The 22,151-nt window shown below is 45.2% G+C and overlaps 1 protein-coding gene across 6 annotated transcripts in view; it reads left to right on the top strand.

The window, feature by feature from the left end:
* The first annotated feature begins 1,237 nt into the window (after positions 1–1,237).
* Positions 1,238–22,151, top strand: part of FECH (ferrochelatase) — a 30,009-nt gene continuing 9,095 nt past the window's right edge. Inside the window, exons 1-7 of one of the 6 annotated variants that reach the window (XM_073343614.2) lie at positions 1,238–1,448; positions 7,219–7,330; positions 8,616–8,735; positions 9,169–9,317; positions 17,595–17,729; positions 18,559–18,665; positions 20,849–20,947. In XM_073343614.2, coding sequence (XP_073199715.1) covers positions 1,385–1,448; positions 7,219–7,330; positions 8,616–8,735; positions 9,169–9,317; positions 17,595–17,729; positions 18,559–18,665; positions 20,849–20,947 — 786 coding nt within the window. In that variant the 5' untranslated portion in view covers positions 1,238–1,384. Of the gene's footprint in view, positions 1,449–2,165; positions 2,427–3,714; positions 4,702–7,218; positions 7,375–8,615; positions 8,736–9,168; positions 9,318–17,594; positions 17,730–18,558; positions 18,666–20,848; positions 20,948–22,151 lie in introns of those variants that run through there. The other 5 variants (XM_073343613.2, XM_073343612.2, XM_073343616.2 and 2 more) reach the window with 5 other exon arrangements.

Here is a 22,151-nt window from a genome sequence, read left to right as displayed (position 1 = left end):
GGGATCAGGCAGAGCAGATGGATTTCTGGATCCATGTGTATGACCATGTCAGACACATAATAAACATGTAGCTGTACTGATATTATAAATATAAAAGGGAAAAATGAAATGCCGTAACTCTTACATCAATTATTGTAAAGACCTTAGAGATATATTAGCCAGTCAGTTTTTTAAAAATTGTCTGAACAGTCAAAACCCAATCATTTTATGGAGAAGAACAGCACTAGGAGTTACATAGACAGGGAGCAGTCAATGACCCATAGTGTGTAAACTGGTGCCTTTTGCCTTTTGGGGAAAGGAACTGTTTTTATGTGGTTTTTTTCTGAAGTTGCTACAAGACTTGGTCAAAACTGGTTCTCTACTTGTAAGGTAACTCCCTTCTCTTCATGTGTCAGTATATTCATGCCTGCATTTGTAATTTTCACTCCACGAATCTGAAGAAGTGGGTTTTTTGTCCACGAAAGCTTATGCCCAAATAAATCTGTTAGTCTTCAAGGTGCCACTGGTCTCCTCGTTGTTGATTGCATGAATGTCACAATTCAATAATTTTCTTCCATGTTATGCACCAATCTTCTATTTTAAAACCATAGAAGATAAATTAGTATAAACAATTATTCTTTTGTCACTAGCTATAAAAATAAAAAGTTAACATTTTCAAACCTGAGTGCCTAAAGTTTAGTGCCTAAAGCCCCAAACTGGTAAACACTTATTTATGGGCTTCCTTTTAAGTGTTTGCAAGATGGGGGCCTAAATAAGCTGCATGAGTTCCAGAGATGCTGAGCACCCCTAACTGAGTTGTCCAGACTCAGTACCTCTGAAAATCAGACAACCTATTTAGGTGCCTAAATATGAATGTAGGTGCTTAACTTTGGACATCCACGATAGAAGATGTTGACCACGCTTTTTAGAATACTTGATATCTCTTTGGCTTAAATTAATTTGGGACTCAAGTCCCTAAAAAGAAGAGGAAACCTGTTTACAAATCAATCGAACTGTTACTGTCACTTTAGTTTTGGCTGGTTGCCCCAGCTCTTAAGCCATCTGCAACCAGCAGATTCTTGTTTTTGCTCTGAGATCCGAGTCGCACCCGCTCTGGCTGCGCTGGCAGCTGGTTTGCTGGTGGCTGGGAGTTGGATCTTTGACAATCAAAGGAAGGGGGAGGATCTCTAGTTCTGGGACCTGCCTCTCTCCCTGTCCCCACCCCTTCCAGGCAAAGCAAACGCAGGTCTTCCTAATGGAAGAAGCCGGCGGGCGGGCTGACACAGAAGGCTCTTGACAGGGAGGAAGGAGGAGGCAGAGGGAGGCGAGCCCACTCCGCCTAGTGCTAAGGCGCTTGCAGCAGGGGAAGGGAACCCTTTTCCCCGGGCGCCTGCAGACTAAGGGAATGTATTTAGTTCACACAAACATGGCTGCTGCCTTCAGAGCTGCAAACCGAGTGTTGTGTCCATGTAAGTTTCCAACTGCATTTTAAGGGTGGCCGGGATGCCCTGGGCTGAATGAAGCGTGCGGTGGAAACGCAGCCTGCCCCCGCGGGCCGGCCGGGGGCTCTCCCGCAGCTCGCTGCACTTGCTGGCTCCCCGGGCGGGGTCGGACTTGGGAGAGCTGGGATGTTTCCTTGCACGCCCCTAGCCCCCCCCCCCCCAAAAAAAACCCCTCCATTCCTGGGGCGGGGAAGCCGCCCCTTCTGAAAAGTGACCCCCCCACCCCCACCCCCACCCCGCCGCTGCCTTGCAAAGGGAGCAGCAATTCCGAGAGAGGGTTTTTGTGCAGCTGGGAGGCAGACGAACGCCTGGCTGCGTTGCATAAACAAAGGGCTTTCGCGCCGAGCGGTGCGGAGCATGTGCCCGCTCCCCTGGGTGGGAAACACCCCCCTCCGGGGGGGGGGCAGGGCTGGAGGAGCATTTCTGGAGCAAACTCTTCCCCCCCCCCCCCCGTAGCCCCGATCGGAGGATGGTCTGAGCGCAGCGAAGACGAGGGAAGATTTAACTTCTCCCACATGCTGCCCACTTGAGACCTGTAGCCCGGGCGGCGTTGGCACCAGCGGCCCCTCTCCAGGGCCTGTGTAACGCTTTTCCTTGTACTGGGTGCAAGGAGGGGGCACGGGAAGATCCCCCCCCCCCCGCTTCCCTTTGGGCGCTGCAGCCGGGACTGTGTTACGCAACGCGCCCTTTCAATGAAAAGCGTTTGCATAACGCTACGCGATTAGCAGCAGCGGGAGCCCTGGGGTGACTGGTGCGTCCCGCCGCGGCGAGGGAGTTGGTGGCTGGCAGCGGGAGCCCCTGTAATGCAGTGGCTGACCCTGGGTGCTGCTGGCCGCTGGAGCCCAGAGACGGTGCGCCCTGCTGGGGCGGGGCCGGTTTCTTTGGAGGCAGCGGTAGGGCCGGGGCATCGTGCCCTGGTTCAGCAAGTGCCTCCTGGTGAGTGCGGTAAGTGGCCTGGCCAGTGCTGTGGCACCCAGAGCCAGGGCCCCCGCTCAGTCCAGATCTTTCAAGCTTCTGCTTTCCTTTGTCTCTCCCATTTTTCGTGTCGTTTGGCTGGGTAGGTTGTAGGCATCTTCTGTCTCTTTACACCGTGCGGCGCACCTTGCGGGCGCTTAATCCATTCTGATCAAGCCTGCGCCACCACCTGTCTCTGGTGCCCAGGATCAGCAGTGCTCTCTCCAAGCTGTTACAGGCGGGTAACCAGTGTGGTGTGCTCTGTCTGGTGCAGTAAGTGTCTCTGGAGGCCAAACCCCAGGGAGGGAGTCAAATTCTGCCGTCAGTTACAGCCATCCACCTCAATCAGTGGGCTTGTACCATTAAATTGAGTCTGGCCCTACATCTGTACAAACTGTTTGCAGGGAAATCCAAACGTCTGCAAGCAGATCCAATTACAGCTTTGTCGACCCCAATGTAAAAGCAAACCCAGTTTAGGTGACCATGGGAGACTGGGAATCATGTCTCTTATAACTGGGCCTTGCAGACGCAGGTTATTTATTAGAGAGCACTTGGCTGAGTATCTTGCCTTTATGCAATGGTGGTGTAGCTGTGTTGAGCCCAGGATATTTGAGACAATGTGGGTGAGGTAATATCTTTTATTGGACCAACTTCCATTGGTGACCTGAAGAGCTCTGTGTGGCTCAAAAGCTTCTCTCTTTCACCGGCGGAAGTTGGTTCAATAAAATATTATTACTTTACCTACCTTGACTGTCTAATATCTTGTCTTTATTCATTCTGTCACAAATAAGAGCCCTTTGGTGGACTGACAATCCTTTCTGTTCCTATTGCAAGCCATGGTGGTTAAGAGACTTTCTTCATATTTAGCTGCCTTACAACTTGGGTGTGGATGTGTCTGGTTTTTGCATCAAAAATAAATTTTTGGTTTTAAAAAGCCAGAAACTCAAACAGTTGAAGTACAAAAAGTATTTTATAAAATAGATAAGTTCTCAAACTCTAAGTGCGTGGACTGTGTATTATTTTGGAAAGCATACAAAAATTCATATAGACCCAATGTGAATGATGAGACCTTTCTAACTCCCAAAAACAGACCCTCCCCACTTAACTTTCCCAGCCACTCGCCGTACCCCCAGAAAATTCCTGGGTCAGTAGATTGACGCTGCTGTCTTCTAAAGCTATGCAGTATGCTAGTCCTTAAGTGGCTGCTTTCAGTGGTAGAACCACCAGGATTTGTTGCTGTTCCACAGCGATTATTATTTATTCAGTTCTTTTGACTTATAAAATGTAGCCACTTTGGACATCTACAGAAATTAATTTAAAAGGTCATTTTTTATATTTATTATGTTAAATCAGTGTAAAAGGAAACATGCCCCTCCCAACAGACTACAGCCTGTGAAAAGAGATGAGACTTGTGCCATGCTCTTACGATCAACAGACTCTGTCAGGCCAGTGGGGAAGAGACCGCTCTTGAAAACATTCTGTTACCTTCTACCTGCCGTATACATTTGGAGTTGGATGACACTCCCCAGCTTTCCTGGTAGTCTTTTGATTATGGGAAAGGAAGAAGTGGTCTCTTGGGTTTCAGGAAACATGCCATGTAGGCTGAGATATATGCAAATCACTTCTATAGAGTTGGTCCCCCAAAGGTTTTAGAATTTAACTCATACAAATAAGATGAGACACAGAGTGCAGCAGGTCAGTTGTGGAGATGAATACAAAAGGGCTGAGCTGGACATGTAAAACTTCATAGATATTAAAACCAGAAAGATCCATTAGATAATCTAATATGACCTCCTGTATAATGCAGGCCGTAGACTTTCATCCAGTTACTCCTATAATGAGCCCAATAGCTTGGATTTGACTTAAGTTCGTTTGGGTCATCGCTTTTTAGTATTTAACCCTAAATTTGTCTCTCTTGTTACAAAGCCAGAATTTGAATCCCCTTCCCCCTCTCAGCTTTAATTAAAAAGGGTTTAATATAGAAAATGTTAATAATTAATGAGGACTAGGTCTATCGGTTGTGAAACAGAACACATCCCTTACACACCCGGCATGCGTAGTATCTTTTTTCCAGTGTCCGTGTAAGTGAATGGAGATTATGGTAGGGTATTGATCCAAGGGGTATGACTTTTAAAGAAAAAAGTTTAAATAAAAATCCCTGAATTAAAGTAACTGAGACGTACAACCGAAAAAGCAAGATCATTCTTTGCTGAGAAAGAAACTATTGTAAACTCAGCCTGTTTGCTGAACAACACCTATGGTAAAAGTGAGTAACTGATCTCGTGATCCAACTTGCTGCAAATGCCTAGGGCCCTAGGCAACACATGGGACTGCTGAAAGGCCTTTCCTCAAGATTCCTTGGCTTTTGTGGTCTGTTTTTAACCTTAACTTGGTTATTTGCATATTGTGGGAAATGTTTTATTAAGATTGTATGGTCTGTCTTTCCCCCCTCCCTTTTTTATCCCCAGGGCTCTGTGGAAAAATAGCACAGAACAGTGACTCAAATTTTAAGTAAATGCTAACAATGGTTTAAATATACTTAGCAGAGCACTTTTTATTTTTGTTTTAAAAGTACATCTATAGATTTTTTTTTCTTAAATGTTATTGAATCAGTGTAACAACTTATGCTCAGACAGTCTAACAGTTTTTTAAAAGGAATAATACAACATAATAAGGAATATGATTTAAGATAACTTGAGTGTGCAGATGTATGGTTTTATTTTATTGGGTGCACATGAATGAGGAAGTGGTAGTATGTATATGTAGATCTAAAAGAGCTACTTAGAATACTGGGAATAAGAAATACAGCAAACAAAATTCTTTAGAGATAAAAATGTGTAGCTGGATTATTTGGTCATGTGAGAGGTGATTGACATACACAACTATTATTGTATTTTGTTCGACTTGCAAATTTTTTATCTAATTGAAGAGGAATGTGAAGCCTTGGCATTCATTTTCAACTACAAACATGGAATTTGCAGATATCTAACTTGGCATTTCAAAATGTGGGGTTTTTCCCCCTCTCTGGAGTCTTTAATATACTTTTTTCCTCCTCGTAAGAACATTTTGTTGTAAATTATTACTAATTGAAAAACTTACAAGATTGTGCTTTAGAAAAAACTTTTGATGCTGAAAAGTTGTGAATAGTTTTTACAGTTCCAAGTCAGTTTTCCAGGTATTTTAATGGTGCTTCTCTGTGAAGTAAATGTACTGTAGATTGTGGCTTAGAATGTGCAATCTTTTTAGATAGTCTTGTAAGTAGGGGACCCTTTTCCATTCTCCATTGCAGTGTAAGCAATGGTAAACATGGACTGTTTGGTAGAGTTGTGATAATTTAATATGGCAACATGTAAAAGAGGCATTTCTGCACTTGCATACACTGTGAAAGTAATTTTGTGTGCATGTTCAAGGGCAGAAGTGGCTCTTAAAATTGTGCCCTAGCTTAAAAATGTGCCCTAGAGGGATAAAATGTTTATGGTATTTGGAAAATTAAGTAAGAAAACCTGTGTTAACATAACATTAAGCTTGAACAGTTTAAATCACAAAAGATATGCGAAATAGAGTTCCCACTAGCAGTGTTGTACATCCTGTATATTCTATGAGGGATATCCTTTATGAAACAGAAATAAATATAAAAACCACACATTTAACCAGTGAAACGATGAGTTATACATATTTACAATGCAGCTGAAAGCTTCACTTTTGCATTGTATAGTACAATGTTGAACATACTGTACAACCTTTATAAATCTAGTAAATTAAGATTTTCAGAGAAGGAGAAAAAACAATCCTTCCAGCAGCAAAAGTGCTTAAATCACCTCAATCCCTTAGATCACAACGTTTTAACCCACTATTAATATTTAGAGTGTCTAAGTGCTTAAACCACTAATAGCCCCCATTAACAAGTGTAGTCCTCTTACCCATCTCTGCCTTTGGGCTTTGGGAAAAGGCTGGCTGAGGCTAGAGCCATGGAGTGATGGGAAGAATCTAGTGGAATCAGAGAGAGAGAGAGAGAGAGATGGCTGCCAAGAGTGAAGTTAAAGAACCGTGGTTGAACTGGCCCTGAACTGATCCTATGAAATTGCTGGTTCAGTCTATTGCAACACAGGGGCAAGCTAGGAACAACCCAGGACTCAAATACATTAAGCTACATAAATGTTTTTTAATCCGTATAATATTTATATATGGACGGGTGTATTTTAATGTTTTGTAAATTTAGTGCTTGTGAAAGGTTCTGGCAGCAGCTTGACAGTCTTGGTGACTGAAGTCATTTGTCCATAGAATAATTACAATATTGCAGTTTTTACTGCACAACCATTTCATTGTGCCTCCACTCTGAGCTGAAGGTACTTCACTTCCTTTCAGGCTGAAGTGGTGTCTCTTGCAGCATTGCCAGCCCCAAGTGTTCAAAACTCATGAGTCAGGCCCTAAGAATCATGAGATTGACTTTAAAATAAGATGTTTCAAAAAAAAGGTTTTGGTTCTTTTTCTTTGCTTCCTGGTTTTTGAGCCTTTAAGGCACACTCAGGTCATGTTTTCTAGCTTTTCTCTGCAACCACTTGGGCTAGACACTTATGAAAAAGTGTATGAAAAAAACTGTATGAAACCCACGATTTTTCCTTAAATCGCTTGGCTCCAGGAGTTGGGGCTTGAAAAGAAATGCCAAATATGAGGAGACCACCAAGCACATTTAAAGAGATAGTGGGGGAAGCCAGCATATGTCTCATAAACAGAATCCTCTGCCCAGTAATAAACTAACAATACATTTTAACCTTCTCTCCAGTCACGAAAAGCAGCAGCTGCAGTCAAATGAGAGTCCAAATACAATGGAGAGGTCAGTCAACAGCAGCCACACAAACAAAAAGAACAGAGCCTCAAATTCAGCCTGAAAAGAGGTAAAGAATGATCACAGGCCTCATCTGTGCTGACAGCAAATGAAGTATGTGTGTGTCCTACATATAATTGCTCTCTGTCTCTCTCCAAAATGGTATTGCTTTACTTTACAGCACTCTGGTTTTAAAGCATTACAATCGTCTCACTGTTTCCTTGTGCTTCCCTCATTTGTATGTCTGTATCCATCTGTTGTCCTTTGTCGGATATTTAGATATTAAGCTCTTTGGGGCTGGGATCATCTTTTTGTTCTGTGTTTTGTACAGCATCTAGCACAAGGGGGTCTTCATGACCAGCGCTTCTAGGCACGACTGCAATATAGATAACAAATATTTACCCTTATGCCCTGTTACATCTTGTGCAGTGTTTGGGGTGGAAGGGAGAAAGAAGCAGGGAAATAAACAGTGGTTACGATTTTTGAAGCAGTCTATGGGGTTTGGGCACATATCTTTTATTTGAAAGTTAGTGTATAAATCCATGAGACTGCTTTGAAAATCTCAACCAGCCATCCTGAAGCTTAACTATTTGTTGTTATTAGGGGAATTCTCTGCTGGCCATTTGCTCCCAGGTTTTGGTCCATCTGTGCCCTCTGAGGTGCACGACAGGGCCGGAGATGAGTCAAGAACCCAGGATTTTCAAAAACAGGGATTACTGCTTCTGTGTGTGGACTGGCTCTTCATTTCAGAAAGTAGTTAGAGATGGAGAAGACATACAGGGCTAGGACATCTTATCTAGCTCACCCCTGCCTGGACAGGATTGCTCTCTATAGTGTAATATGTTTTTTGGTGACCCTAAAATGTGTAGCTGGCATTTGGCTGAGGTGTGAAAACCGTTGTATTAATTTACTTGTGGTTTTTATTATAAAGGGATGTATACTGGAAAGTTACTTCAGCTGTGGGACACAAAATACTTGATTTAAAAAGGCCACATGTAGGTGCGAGTTTGCTGGCTCTGATGCTTATTGAGCATAAATAGATAGCACTTGCTGATTTGGCACACAGTGTTTTGTCAAGTGTCTCAGGGCCAGATTCTTATAACCCTACTCTTGTTAAGTAGAAACGTACACCTTGAATAGCCCCATTCATCTCAATGGGATGGAGTAAGGGACTGCTAAACGTGAATAAGGATATCAGAATTTACCTCTTGATTAGTTTTTGAACATGATCCTCATTTTGCACAATAGAATGCGAGCAAGGGGTCAGGCTGATTAGCCTGCAGTTGTAAAAGGTGGCACCTGGTTAGATATAGAGATAGAAAATGACTTTCAAACTATTTTTTTTCTTTTAATAGGAAAACTAAAACAGGAATCTTGATGTTAAACATGGGGGGCCCAGAAACACTGGGAGATGTCCATGATTTCCTACTTAGGCTTTTCCTAGATAAGGACCTGATGACGCTTCCAGCACAAAAGTAAGAAACACTTGGTTCCCTTGGAGTGTTTGTATGTGAGTGTTATTGTAGGCTATATACTTGGACATCAAAAAATCATTCCGGCTGGCTGCAGTGCTTGAGGCCAAGAACTCTGTGCTGACTGTCTCATGTGAACTTGGTAATGGGAAATTATATTGCAGTTCTCCAGAAACTGGGGGCTACAGGAGGAGACGTTTAACCCATGATCACAACTCTTCGTTTACTGCCAACTGGCAAATTTATTCAAATGAATTAGATTAAATGGAATTATAAAACAATACAAAACAAGCCATGCATAGAATGAGACTGAACATTATTAGCTTGCTGCGTTTTGGAGGCTGGTGGCGGGCTGGATGATTTTGTTGTTTTTAAGATGCCAGAGGGGAGGTGATGGGGATATGTTACTAATTCACTCTGCTTTTTAATGTTTCAGTAAGCTGGCACCATTTATTGCCAAACGTCGCACACCGAAAATCCAAGAACAATATAGCAGGATCGGAGGAGGGTCTCCAATTAAAAAGTGGACTGTAACACAGGGAGAAGGCATGGTGAAACTGCTGGATGAAATGTCTCCTCACACTGGTACTTATACCCTTCTGTACAGTTGTTTAGGAGATTGTTCTGTTTGTTGTATTGGGCGGGTGTGGGGGGAAGACTGAGCCATGGGTGGTCATGCCTAGTGGGCAGAGCAGGAGTCAGGCTTAGTGGGCAGAGCTAATCCAAGGGTCAGGGCCAGAGACAGAAACCAGGAGTCAGAGCTGAAACCAGGAACTAAGAGCCAAGCCAGGGGTCAGAGCTGGGACTGGGAACTAGGGTCAGGGTGAGGAAGCTGGAACTGGGAGCCAGGTGAGGTAGCAAGGACTGAGCAGGAGCAAGGCAGGAATGGGTTTAGGAGCAGGGCAGGAGCAAGGTGAAGAGCAACAGGCCTCGGGAGGGTTACACCTATGGGCATGAACGCACTGAGCAGCCAGAGAGTTGCTGCTGGGTTTAAAAGCCAGGCATTTGCCTTTCCTGACCAATCAGGTGGTGCAATCAGGTAGTCTGCTGCAGGCCTCCTATGCTTGTTGGGTTGCCAGCAGACAGACTCTGCTGCAGGTCCTGATCCCTGACAGAGTGTGTGTTTGCTCTGTCCTGTTTAATACACGAAGATAAGACTCCTGACACACATCACTTACAAAGTTAGACATATGCGGTGGTGGAGCATTTGTTGTGTGTGAGAGAGATCGTGACTCCATCTAGTGGCTTCTTTGATCGGCTATAACTTCCTACTACAGTCTCACAGCTACGATTATCTACAGTCTGGATCCTCTAAACTGTTCCTGAATCTAATTGTCAGTCATGGCTAAAAGGCTTAACACAAACTTGGCTTGATCTTATTACAGTCATTAGAGGAAGGGGGTGGCACAGACAGATGCTGTGTCACAGTTGAATTCTGCAGTACTAAGCAAGATTACTGCTGTCAGCACCACCCCAGGACATGAGGGATCCTCCCTTGAAGCTAGAGCGATAGATAAGGCCTAACGGTTTGGTTTGGACAGCATCCACAAAATACAGTACATACAGTCTTTGTACTTTCTCCTTCAGCTAGGGCAGGGGTGGGCAAACTTTTTGGCCTGAGGGCCACATCGGGGTTGCAAAACAGTATGGAGGGCCAGGTGGGGAAGGCTGTGCCTCCCCGAACAGCTCGGCCCCTACCCCCTAGCTGCCCCCTCCCACTTCCCACCCATCCAACCCCCCCCGATCCTTGTCCCTTGACCTCTCTCCACACCCCTGACCACCCCCCCCACTTCTTGTCTCCTGACCGCCCCCCTCCCGGGATCCCTGTCCCTAACTGCCCCTCCAGGACCCCACCCCCTATCTAACCCCCCCCGCTCCCTGTCTCCTGCCCGCCCCCCTCCCCAAACCTCTGCCCCATCCAACCGCCCCCTGTCCCCTGACTGCTCCCTGCCCCCTCCTCCCCCTTACAGTGCTGCTCAGAGCAGCAGGACAGGCTTGTTGGAAAGCCTGGGAGGTGGGCAGGCAGGCGCAAGCCATGCGGCAGTGTGGCAGCGGGGGAGGGGCTGGGGGCAAGCCTCCCTGGCCAGGAGCTCAGGGGCTGGGCAGGACGGTCCTGTGGGCCGGATGTGGCCCACGGGCTGTAGTCCACCCCTGAGCTAGGGTAATGTTTGGAAATGGGAGAAAATTGCTATTCCATGTAAATGTCTGTCTCCCACTAGGGCCTCTGTCTGCTTAGCCACTCAGCTTTATCAGGGGAAATCCATATCAAGCACGGGTGACTCTTGTTCCTATTAACTCCCACACAAACGAACATAGGTGTTACCAATGGTGGTTTTTCAACCTGTCCAAACCTTCACTGTTGAGCGCTCTTAAATCCTCACTGACTTAAGCTAAATTGATAAAAGTCATGTTTAAACCATTTTAAGAGTGTTCATGCAGGAGTCTGCACCGGTGTCCTGGGGTGCTCCATTCACCGCTAGTTGGGCTCATCTTCCTGGCTGCTCTGGGGATTAGCTCATGAGGTCAACATCCTCACCCACGGCTGCACGCCATCACACTCTCTCTCTCTGGTCTGGAGCCCCTCTCTCACTCCTGGAACAGCATCCTCCTTGTGACTTGGCCCTCCAGCTGGGTCACTCTGCGTTTTCCCCCCTTCCAGGAGGTACAGTCTTTCAAACCCTCTGTCACTCCCACAGTGGCCTGGGCAGTCTTCCAGTTCTCAGCCCCATCAGTGCCTAAAGTGTCTCCTCCGCCACAGGCATAACACTGCTCTGTTTGGGCTTCTGGCCTCCCTACCCTGGGGCCTCTCTTCTTGCCTTACCGTCTCTGGCCCCTGCTCACCTCTTAGAGGATCTTGAGCAAGTTGTACTGTTCTTCAGCTAATCGCCACATATAGTGCCTCCCACTCTTGTCGCTGGTTCTCTAGACTCTGCCTCATCAGGGTCTGTATCCTCCTTTGTTGCTCATCAGGCCCCTTCACTGGGAGCAGCAGCTCTGTGGTCCAGCCTGGGAAGGTACACCTGCCTTCTGCAAAGAAAGCCTCCATACATGGTGGCTCCATTGTCCCTTTGCCTCAAGTGTCTCATCTAGCCTTTCCTGCTCCCCTTGTATCACAGGCAGCTGTCTAAACAGTTTCTCAGTCGCTCACACTCCCCTTGTATCAGGGGTGACCATCATTGCCCACATTCTCCACCAGTTGAGTCATGGAGTCCACTCATGGCAAGCGCCCATCTTGGGAATTAGCACTGTCAGTCATGTGCTCTTCCTCTGATGGTGTCTTGCCACATTTTGTCTTGCTCTACTGCTCTGCTCACTCATGCATCATCAGCTTTCTCTTCATGCCTTGGCTCTCCAGCTAGGTCACTAAAGTCCTTCTCTTCCAGGTATTTCACAGTCTTTCCAGACCTCGTACCTCCAGTGCCTTTTGCCACACCCCAGTGGCAGGTAGGGGAACCCAGCCCTAGTCACCACATTGGGTTCCAGCCCAGGGACCCTATAACAAGCAGCCACAGTCCTATCTCTTGCTGCTGTTTCTCTGGGCTTCTTCCTACATATCAGGCTTCCCCCCATTTGCCAACCTCCAACTCCCTCCATTCAGGGAGTGACTGAAGCCTTTCCCAGCCACAGCAACCCACCTCTCTGCAGCCCACCTCCCACCATCTGGCTTTATGTAGGCCCTGCCTGTTCCTGCACAGGTGAGTCTGTCCTTAATTAGCCACCTCTGGCCTAAATCTCCCCTGCTTCAACCTAATTAGCTGATTGGGCCCAGCTGGCCTAATTCAGCTCTTGCAGGGCTATTGTGGGGCGTCTACTCCATCACAACCAGTTTAATTGACTCGGTTTAAAATCGGATTTGAGTTAAACTGGTGCAAGTTTGTGTGTAGATTAAGCCTAGACTTCCTCATGTTCATCTCATGCTGGGCACAGTAAGCAGCTGTTGGAAATTTGAAACGTTTGTACCTCTCCTAGATTTTTTTGTGAGGGTTATAGAACTACGGCACATAAGGTGCTGTAGGACAAGGATCTTTATGCTATGATTGGAATATGCTTGTCTGGGAGCATGGGGAAACCAATTTCTCTCTGTGTCCATAGAATAGGTTCAGCAGTGTCAGGCTTTTCCTGTGTCCCTCACCTCTTGAGGGAATGCCCTGAAAAGGCACAGTAGTTCTGCCCCTGTGCCCATTGTCACTGGGGATGAAGTACAGTATGCTTGGCCACAGTTGTCTGCAGGATTGGTTCCTTCCTAGTTCCTTGTCATCTCTAGTCATACCCATTTGGTTGTAGCCAAAAAGCAATGATCTGATGGCTGCTCTATTTGAAATGAGCTAGAGGGCTCACCTTAGTTCTAAGTGAGCCAGTCCCCGCAGCACCTTTTCCCCCTTTGGATAGTCAGCAGACAGGCTGAAGACTAACTCGGGGAAGATTGGGGAAGCTTGCTCTGGCTTCCATAGAGCACCTTTACTGTGGATTAATGCCAGAAGTCCTTTCCCAGTCCTGATAACCTGGTATCGCAAGCACTAAAAGTTACTGGGAAAACTGCAAAAGCAGGACAAAGTAAGTCTGTGTTTTTGGCCCACAAGGAGAGCTTCTGTTCAGCCCTGTAACTTAACTGTGGTTTGATTCCACAAACACTAGTTTTCTCCCCATTTCCTTGGCATTGGAATCGGCTGCTGAATCAGTTGGCATGTCATGGTACCCACATCTGTGTCTGGAAAGATTACATCTGCTTTTGACTCCAAGTTATTCGTAATTCTTTGTATTTTAGGACCCATTTAAAACTTGGGTATTTGAGGCTTAGATATGAAAATTGTAAAGAATTTGGCACTGGTAAGCAAAAAAGCTGCAATCTTCAAAGGTAATCACACTGAAGCCAAAATGGTCTATACTTTCTTACACGCACCCCGGACTCATGGGTTTGTTTTGTGTGGATTGTATTCAACCCTTTCTTTCAGACACTAGTGTGACTCCATTGAAACTAGAATCCTTGCAAGTGTAGCCAAAGAATAAACTTTGTCCAAAGCTTGGGCTCACCTGCTATAGCCACAAATGCAGTAGTTTATTTTTTGTTTAAAAGTAGTTTCTAAATGAGTCAGGTTTGCAATAGATCCTGAAGCTGATGGTTTTAGGGAGCTTTATCTGTTCTTCTCAGAGTGTATCACTCCCTCTTACTTTACAATGTGGTCACCAAAAGAAAGCCACCCTGTCTTTATCTCTTTGTGCAGCCTTTACATCTGACTTGCTATCCATTATTTAGAGATGTACTTTACGGCCTAGACTGTAGCTGCAATTTTAGAAGTAGAGCGGGCTCACAATTTGTTGTTAAAGGTGACCTTGGTGGATTTAGTGAGGCCAAATACATCACTGCATTGCCTCAAAATAGCTTGAAAAGCCAAAAGTGCACCTTGAGCAAGAGCTGTAACATTTCTGGAGTGCTTTTCAGAGTTCTGAAATTTCATTAGGCTTGGCCTGCACTTAAAAGGTTTTACTAGCATAACTGTGTTGCTGAGAGGTGTGATATTTACGGATCGAGTTATGCTGGTAAAAGTCCAAATGTAGATACAGCTATACTAGTATCGTGCACTTTATACTAGTGTGTCTTATTTTACTTTGCCAAACAGGGATAAGATATGCCAAAATACGCACTTTTATACCAGTACAACTGTGTCTGCTGGAGTGAGGAGGAGGAGGAGGAGGTGGAAGGTGATGACACTTTAACTATTCCAGCGTAGTTGAAGTGGCAAAATTTTTATGTGTAGACAAAACTTTACCCTAATATGAGTCTTCCTGATGCTCTGAATGTAAGTTATGGTAAAAGAAAGCAGTTTTTTAAAGCAGTACACATATTTTGGGGTGTATTAACAACCTAAACTTTCAAATGTAAGTAGCAATTTTGGGTGCCAAAATTGAAACACCTTAAAATCTTTGGATGAACCTTCCAGGGGCCTGATTTTTCAGAGGGTGGATGCTCAGCACTTTCTTAAAATATAGCCCTTTTAAGGCATTTTAGGTTTGGGACCCAGAAAAATCAAGGCAACCCCAAATCACTAGACACATGGAAAATTTAGTCCTTTACCATTCTGGATGCCTGTTGCTTCCTTAAGACGTGACCATCAAACACATAAGCACAGGAGTAATTTTACATATGCAGGCAATCCCTATCATTGTAATGAGACTACTTCTGTGTGTAAAGGTAGTTATACACATGTTTGCAAGACCAGGGCCTTGACTGGTCAGAATAATGCTGGCTTTCTTATCAGAGCTGAAATATCTTTAACATACATGAATTGTTAGTACAGATGATAACTGGTCTCTATATCTAATGAGAAATCTATATTCCTTTATCTCCTGTTTGTCTGTGCTGTTTTTCCCAATTCAGCTATAACTGTTCCAAGATCTTTTTGTTTCTGTTTCCTTAAAACGTTTGCTGTTGAAGACAGAGCTAAGTCTGTCTTAACAGAGGTTGTTTGAGTCCTTCCCTGAGTGTTGGGTTTGGCAGCATCCTTTGCATTGTTATTTGATTACAGTCATTTTGGGTTTGATTACCAGACAGGTAACAGAGTTACCATCTGATAGTTCAAAGGACAACATTTTGCATTTTTCTATTCTCCAGCTTTCATCTTTATGGTATCAGCATATAGTCTGTTCTAGGAGGAGAAATGTGGGTTATTGAAAAGCACATGTAGTCTCTGCCTAGGGGTTCTGGGTCACAAGCGATTTAGTTCTGCAATTATAATTAATAGTTTTTTTTTTGGAGGAAGCAGCTGTATTGGGATAGATCCCTGGTCTTAAACTTTATCCAGATTTTGGTGAGCAGCCTTGGTTGACCCCAGTGCTCCTCAGAGCTCAGCTAGGAGCAGCAGTAGCAGCTCAGGACCAGACCTCACTAGCTCTTTAAATGCTTACAGAAAGGACTTGACTAACCGTGGGGAGGACAGTATTGCTTTAACCTAGGGAAGGGCACAGTGGGAATCATGGGAACTGCTTATATTATTTTGACTGTACTATGTTTTATCTTTTGATTGTAGGCAGCAGGGGAGGGGATGTGCACACGCCTATACATTCTTATTTACTATTTGTATTGCGGTAGCCTCTAGGAGTCTCAGGATCCTAGTGTGGTAGGCATTGTACACACACAGATTAAAAGGATGGTCCCGACCCCAAAGAGTTTACAATCTAAGTAAATAACACATGCCCATATCCTTTAAGCTTTTTGTTCTTCCCACAGCAAACAGGGAACCTTAAGAAAATCACAACTTGTGAGACCTGTAAAGCCAGCTTTTTTATTTTTAATTAGAAATGTGCATTTTTTACCAGGGCCGGCTCTAGGCACCAGCAAACCAAGCAGGTGCTCGGGGCAGCACATTTCTAGGGGCGGCATTCCGGCACCGGCCATTCTGCCCCTAGAACTGTGCCCCCACCGCCCCAGCTCGCCTCCGCCCCGCCTGCTCCCCTGAGTGTGTCGCCGCCACTCCGCTTCTCCCTCCTCCCTCCCAGGCTTGCCACGCGCCAAACAGCTGTTTGGCATGGCAAGCCGGGGAGGGAGGAGAAGCCGAGCGGCAGCGTGCTCGTGGGAGGCGGCGGTGGTGGAGCGGAGGTGAGCTGGGGCGGGGAATGGTTCCTCTAATCCCCCCCCTTTACTTCCTGTGCTCCCCCCCACCCTCGCTTATTTCCGCTCCTCCTGCTCCCCTGAACGCACTGCCTGTCCCTCGCCTGAGAGGGAGGGGGGAGAAGCGGAGAGGTGGCGTGCTCGGGAGGAGGCGGAGCAGAGGGGAGCTAGGGCGCGGGGTTGCTGGGGGGGAGCCGCAGGAAGCAACTGGGGTGTGGGGGGAAATGCGGCATGCCCGGGGGAGGAGGTGGGGCTGGGGATTTGGGGAAGGTGCGGAGTTGGGGCAGAGCCAGGGGCAGGGGGGCATGAAAAAAAAGCGGGGGCCGCCAAAATTTTTTTTGCTTGGGGTAGCAAAAATCCTAGAGCCGGCCCTGATTTTTACAATCTACTTCAATACCAGGAGGTTTGTGAATAGTGAATCCTACACCAGAGCACTGGAAATGATTGCCAGAAGCTGGGACTGGGTGACGGGATGGATCACTTGATAAACTGCCCTGTTCTATTCATTCCCTCTGAAGCACCTGGCACTGGCCACTGCTGGAAGACAGGATACTGGACTAGGTGGACCATTGGTCTGACCCAGTATGGCCGTTCTTACTAAATTGATTCCTCTATTTATGTGCTTTTGTGATCTGCATTAAGCTGTTTGGTATGTTTAGCCAGGCATGCTCACATTTCTTAACCCAATCATTTGGCATACAAGAATTCTATTCCCATTGAGCTAACTGCTCTTAGGAAGTGAGCTGTGTTAGGATTCTTGTATTTTAAAGTGACATGGTTCACATCTAGCATGAGCAAGGTTGGTCATTTCCTTTTAACTTAGTTGAACATGCCTTCTTGATCCTGCACTATTGTCAAAAATGTAACATGCCATTCTACTCTGTCTCATGCTGGCCTGCAGAATAAATTTAAATTATCTCCATGTTTGGAGGGGAGGGATACTTTTACAGATTAATGCTGCTACTGTCAGGGGTAGGATCTTCGGCAACTAAAATACATATATTTCCAAAAAAACTGATTCACAGCTCATGGTAAGCATATAAAGTGTGCAATTATTATTTCTCCACAGCCTAACTTATCACAAACGGGGGAGAGATTTTCAGCATCTTGTAAACGTCGTGATTGTCATTTTGTCTGTTGTTCGGTCAGGGAGAGTGTGTTCCCGAGGAGGTTGGGCTGTAGCTGGTCAGAAAGGTATTTGAATAAAAGAGCCTTTGCAGATAAAGTGATCAGGTGCTTTCTCTTTCTGCTGTCAGCGCCTCACAGATACTATATTGGATTTCGGTATGTCCATCCTCTGACAGAAGAAGCAATTGAAGAGATGGAGAAAGATGGCGTTGAGAGGGCTATTGCATTTACACAGTATCCGCAGTACAGCTGTTCTACCACAGGTGAGTGTGTCTATGAAAGTGCAGTAAAAGAGGAAGATAAACAACATACAGACAAATGTATCCAAACAGCTGAGAGTCCAAGTACAGGAGGCTTATGAAAGTATGTGGGACCTTTTGGGATGGGACACCCAGCCTGCATTCCTCAAAACCAGCTTCCTCGCTGGCCTGCTTTAGGTTTCCCAATCATAAGTAGAAGCCTGTTCTCTAACAATAAGGAATTTTAAATTTATTGGCCTTGTTAGACCTCCATGCCTCACATCCCTATGAGGCCTTATACCAATTTTACACATAGGTAAACTGAAACATAGTACCATAAAAGGGCACTTTCCTGAAGTCACATAAGTGAGTTGCATAGCCGGAAATGGAACCCAGGAGTCCTGACTCGCAGTCACCTGCTCTAACCATTAGAGCTACTATCAGTGCAAACAAAATCAGTAACCTACATAACAGGAGTGTGTGCATGTTCTAGAAGTGTATTTCCCCACCCAGCCCTATGACCGGTGATGATGCTTTGTGTACAGTTCAGTTTAAAGCAGGGACCCATCCTCCCCATACAATATAACACGCTTTGGGGTTTTCAGTAACACATAGTGATGCTTAGAAGCTTCTGAAAATAACTTTGCTTTAGTTGAGGATTAACTTGGCAGGTGGAAAAGGCTTATTAGTTATATAGAGTTAATGAGGTAAGTATTTTTTTTCTACTCTTATGCTCTGTTGTGATTTGCAATATTGAAATGGCTGGTTGTAAAACTCTTTTTGTCTGGCAGCATCCACACTTCTGATGAATTTATAGCTAAAGTTCCTGCTAATCTACTTTTGTGCATTTCAGGAAGCAGCCTAAATGCCATTTATCGCTACTATAATAAAAAGGGGGAGAAGCCAAAGATGAAATGGAGTATTATTGACAGGTGGCCCACACATCCCCTTCTCATTCAGGTATGGAGTTTGTATGCAAACCATCGTGGCTCTCAGGAAAACTATCTTTCTGCTTGTCAATTGAGCAGATTTGACATGGAGTCATTGAGGGAACGTCTACACAGCAAGAGAAGACCCACAGCAGTGACTCTCAGGGGCCAGGTCAGCTGACTTGAGCTCCTGCCAGTAGGGCTAAAAATAGCTGTGGAGACATTCAGGCTGGGGCTGGAGTCCAGGCTCTGAAACCTGGCGAGGGAGTCTCAGGGTTCAGGCTCCAGCCCAAGCCTGAACATCTACACTGCTATTTTTAGTTTTGCAGCACAAGCCACGTGAGCCCAAGTTAGCTGACCCAGGCTCTGAGACTCGCTGCCTTGGGGTTATTTTTCCTTTGTGGACGTACCCCCCGAGACCACTTGCCTTAAAGGGAAACAAACTTGTTCCCTGATTTAGATGGTTTCAAAATTTTAAAGACCTCAGAACAAAAGGAATATTTCAATTTCATGTTGTATTTCATAATATAAAATATATCTCCTGTGTGCTAGGTCTGAAATTACTGGGGGCAGTGTTAGTTCAGGATTAATGTGTGGAAGTTTGCTTTGCTTCCATAGGCCTCCACGTAATCAGTGCTAGTAATGTCTCACTGAGATCCACAGCCTAAGGGGCTTGATTATCCTCCCATTGAAGTTCACGGTAGACTTCTCGTTGACTTCAGTGGGAGCAGAATCAGGACTCCCTTCAAAAAGAAGTGAGGGAGCGGGGGGAAAACGGTAACGTACTTGACTGAGGGAAGAGCTTTTTCTTTTTTAAAGAGGTGGAGTGCGTGTGCTGGGCTTTTAATAATAGCACTACTGTGGTTTTGTACGATTGTTCTAAAGTCCTTGTCTGGCATCAGGAGGTGGGTACTGCTGGCCACAGTAGCTGTGGCAGAAACACTTAACAGCATTCAGCTCCTTCCTTACCAGGGAAGATTTTAGTGGCTGCTTTTGTTGGAGAGAGATAGAGAGAGATGCCAGGGGAGCGTGAAAAGCAGAGTTGGGAGCTTTTCTTCCTCTTCTGCCTTTGCCTTTTTTGCACTTTCATGCTGGTCTCTTACTGACTAGAGTGCAAGTGACTGAGGGGAGACCAAGAGAACAGTAGTTCTTGGCACTTGTGCATGCCGTTCACTTCTTTCACTGAGACGTCTCAGCAGAGTTTAGGAATCTGCTGTGTGATCAAATCTACCAAATGCTGCTCTCCATTAGATGGATTGCACACACATACAGCTGCATTTTTTAAGCTAACCAACATACATTTCTCCATGCCCAAGGGAGCCTATAAGTGAAGGGATGACTCAGCCCCTGATTGTATCATTGCAACAGAAATTAAAGTTTAAATTTTGGTAATGTTTTTATCCTATCTGTGGTGGTGGTGTTGCAAAGTGTCTGGTAGGGAGCTGCAGACAGACATGACAAACTGTTTTTTTTCCTTTTGGCCGCACCGTGTGCAAGTTGTTAAGTCAGCTTCTTTTCCTTTCTGTAGCTTACCTGGACATGTGTATCTAGGGCTAGGTTCTGATCTCAGTCACTGCTGTGACTCTAAGGTCAGAATCATTCCCTAGTCTTCCATGTGGGGAAAGAAGGCTTTGGTTTTCAGGTCTTGGTTAACTGAAACCATCTGTCTCCCCATGTTCTGTCCTATCAGTTGAGCTCAGATAAGGAACTCATTCTATCAGCCCACAGATTTAAATGTCGGGTTGGGGGCAGAGCATTCTGAAAGAGGGGAACGTGATCTCCCCGTAGGTCCAACAAAGCCCAAGTTTGTTATCCTTAGGGCATGCATTTTACACAGCGGGCTTCTGTCAGAGAGAGCAGCTTGAGTGAGGGTGTGTGCGCAGACACTGATTCAATTTGCTGTAATATCTTATCTTGTGTCCTGTACCTGAAGTCCAGACAGCTGACCCAATTGAGCTGAGCCTACCAATGCACTTCAATGGGTTTTGATTTAGGCACTATAATTCATTATTTACTGAACTTTTTATCGTACAGACTATCGATCAAACTCCCACTGGCATGGTACTAAAAAAAGAACCTCTGCTGTCTCGTCAGACGTTCTTATGGTGAGCTAAAGCAAAGCAGATGGGTGCCCAGCCAATTGGTGTGCATTATTTTCAGCAGATGGGTGCATCTCCTGTTACCGATCTTTACTCTTTTGCCTCTCTCTTACAGTGCTTTGCAGACCACATACAGAAAGAACTGGATCTGTTTCCACCTGAGAAAAGGAAAGATGTTGTCATTCTTTTCTCGGCTCACTCACTCCCAATGTCTGTAAGTAACATGAAGTCACTTCTGAAGTTGTTAAAACTCCGTCACACGGGGGAGTCACATTATTGGTCTGTTGGGTTGCATCTCCAGCAGAGCAGAGTTTTGAGTAGCCTGCAGCTTGTAGGCCATCAGGATTAGACCCAGACGAGGAGCAAAACCTACTTTTTTGGTCATCGCTTCAACGGGAGGATAATGGGGGGGGGGCGGAAACTAATAGTTTTCTCACCTTTCAAAAATAAATCTCTCTCCCTGAAACAATTAGAGTAGAATCTTCACACGTTTGGAATAGACCATCTAGAGTGGGAGATTTTAACACAGTGGGCTGGCAGTAACTATCAACTTCAATACAGTGGCTTCTAATCATTTTGAAAAAAAAAATCAGTGGCATTGTAACACATAAGTTGAGGCTGCAGAATCTGTCTTCATTTGTGTGAAGAGGAACGATCAGGTGACGTGGCAAAGGACAATTTCATAATGAATTCTTCTGCAAAGCTGTCTTGTTCTATAAACACACATTGAAAATGCTTTTGGTACTAACAGTTCAGAGTGTACGAGTTTAGCCAAATTGTGTGTGTCATGTTTCACCTTTCAATAATGTCCATTGGGGTCTTTTTATTATTATTGTTGTTATTATAAGTAAAAAAAAAAAACAACAATAAAAAAACCTGATGGAATATGTCAGTCAACTGATGTAATTCAAAACTGTGTTCTCTGGTCTGGAAGTCATTCCAGTGCCAATCAGGGCTGAGATACAGGATACTGCTGTTTCAGAAGTATTGTATTAAAAGTAATCTTTGGTCCTTTCCTTTTGCTATTGCCTAGTGCTGGGAGACTCATATTCTTAGAATATGCTGCCATCTAGTGGTTAAGGGCAGGGGGAACAGTGGACATCAGCAGTATAGTTTATTTGCACGAAGATAGCACTTAGAGCCCCCAGCAGAGATCTCGGCCCCATTGTGCCAAGCACTGTACAAGCACCTGGTGGGGGACAGTTCCTCCCCTGAAGAGCTGAGAGTCTAAATAGATAAGACAGACAAAAGGTGGAAAGGGAAAGAGAGTCATGGAGAAGTTGGGTTATCTACCTAAGGCCACACATCAGGTGAGCAGCTGAACCAGGGGCAGAACTATGACTCCTGGCTTCCAGATATTAATGTGCATTTCTCTTGCTTTTGTTTTTCCCTTATGGGTCTGCAAAGTTCTGGCTTGC

Source organism: Lepidochelys kempii, chromosome 5 (assembly GCF_965140285.1).
Source record: "Lepidochelys kempii isolate rLepKem1 chromosome 5, rLepKem1.hap1, whole genome shotgun sequence".
Lineage (NCBI taxonomy): Eukaryota > Metazoa > Chordata > Testudines > Cheloniidae > Lepidochelys > Lepidochelys kempii.
The sequence above is the reverse complement of the archived record's forward strand: the minus strand, read 5'-3'. Positions and strand labels throughout refer to the sequence as shown.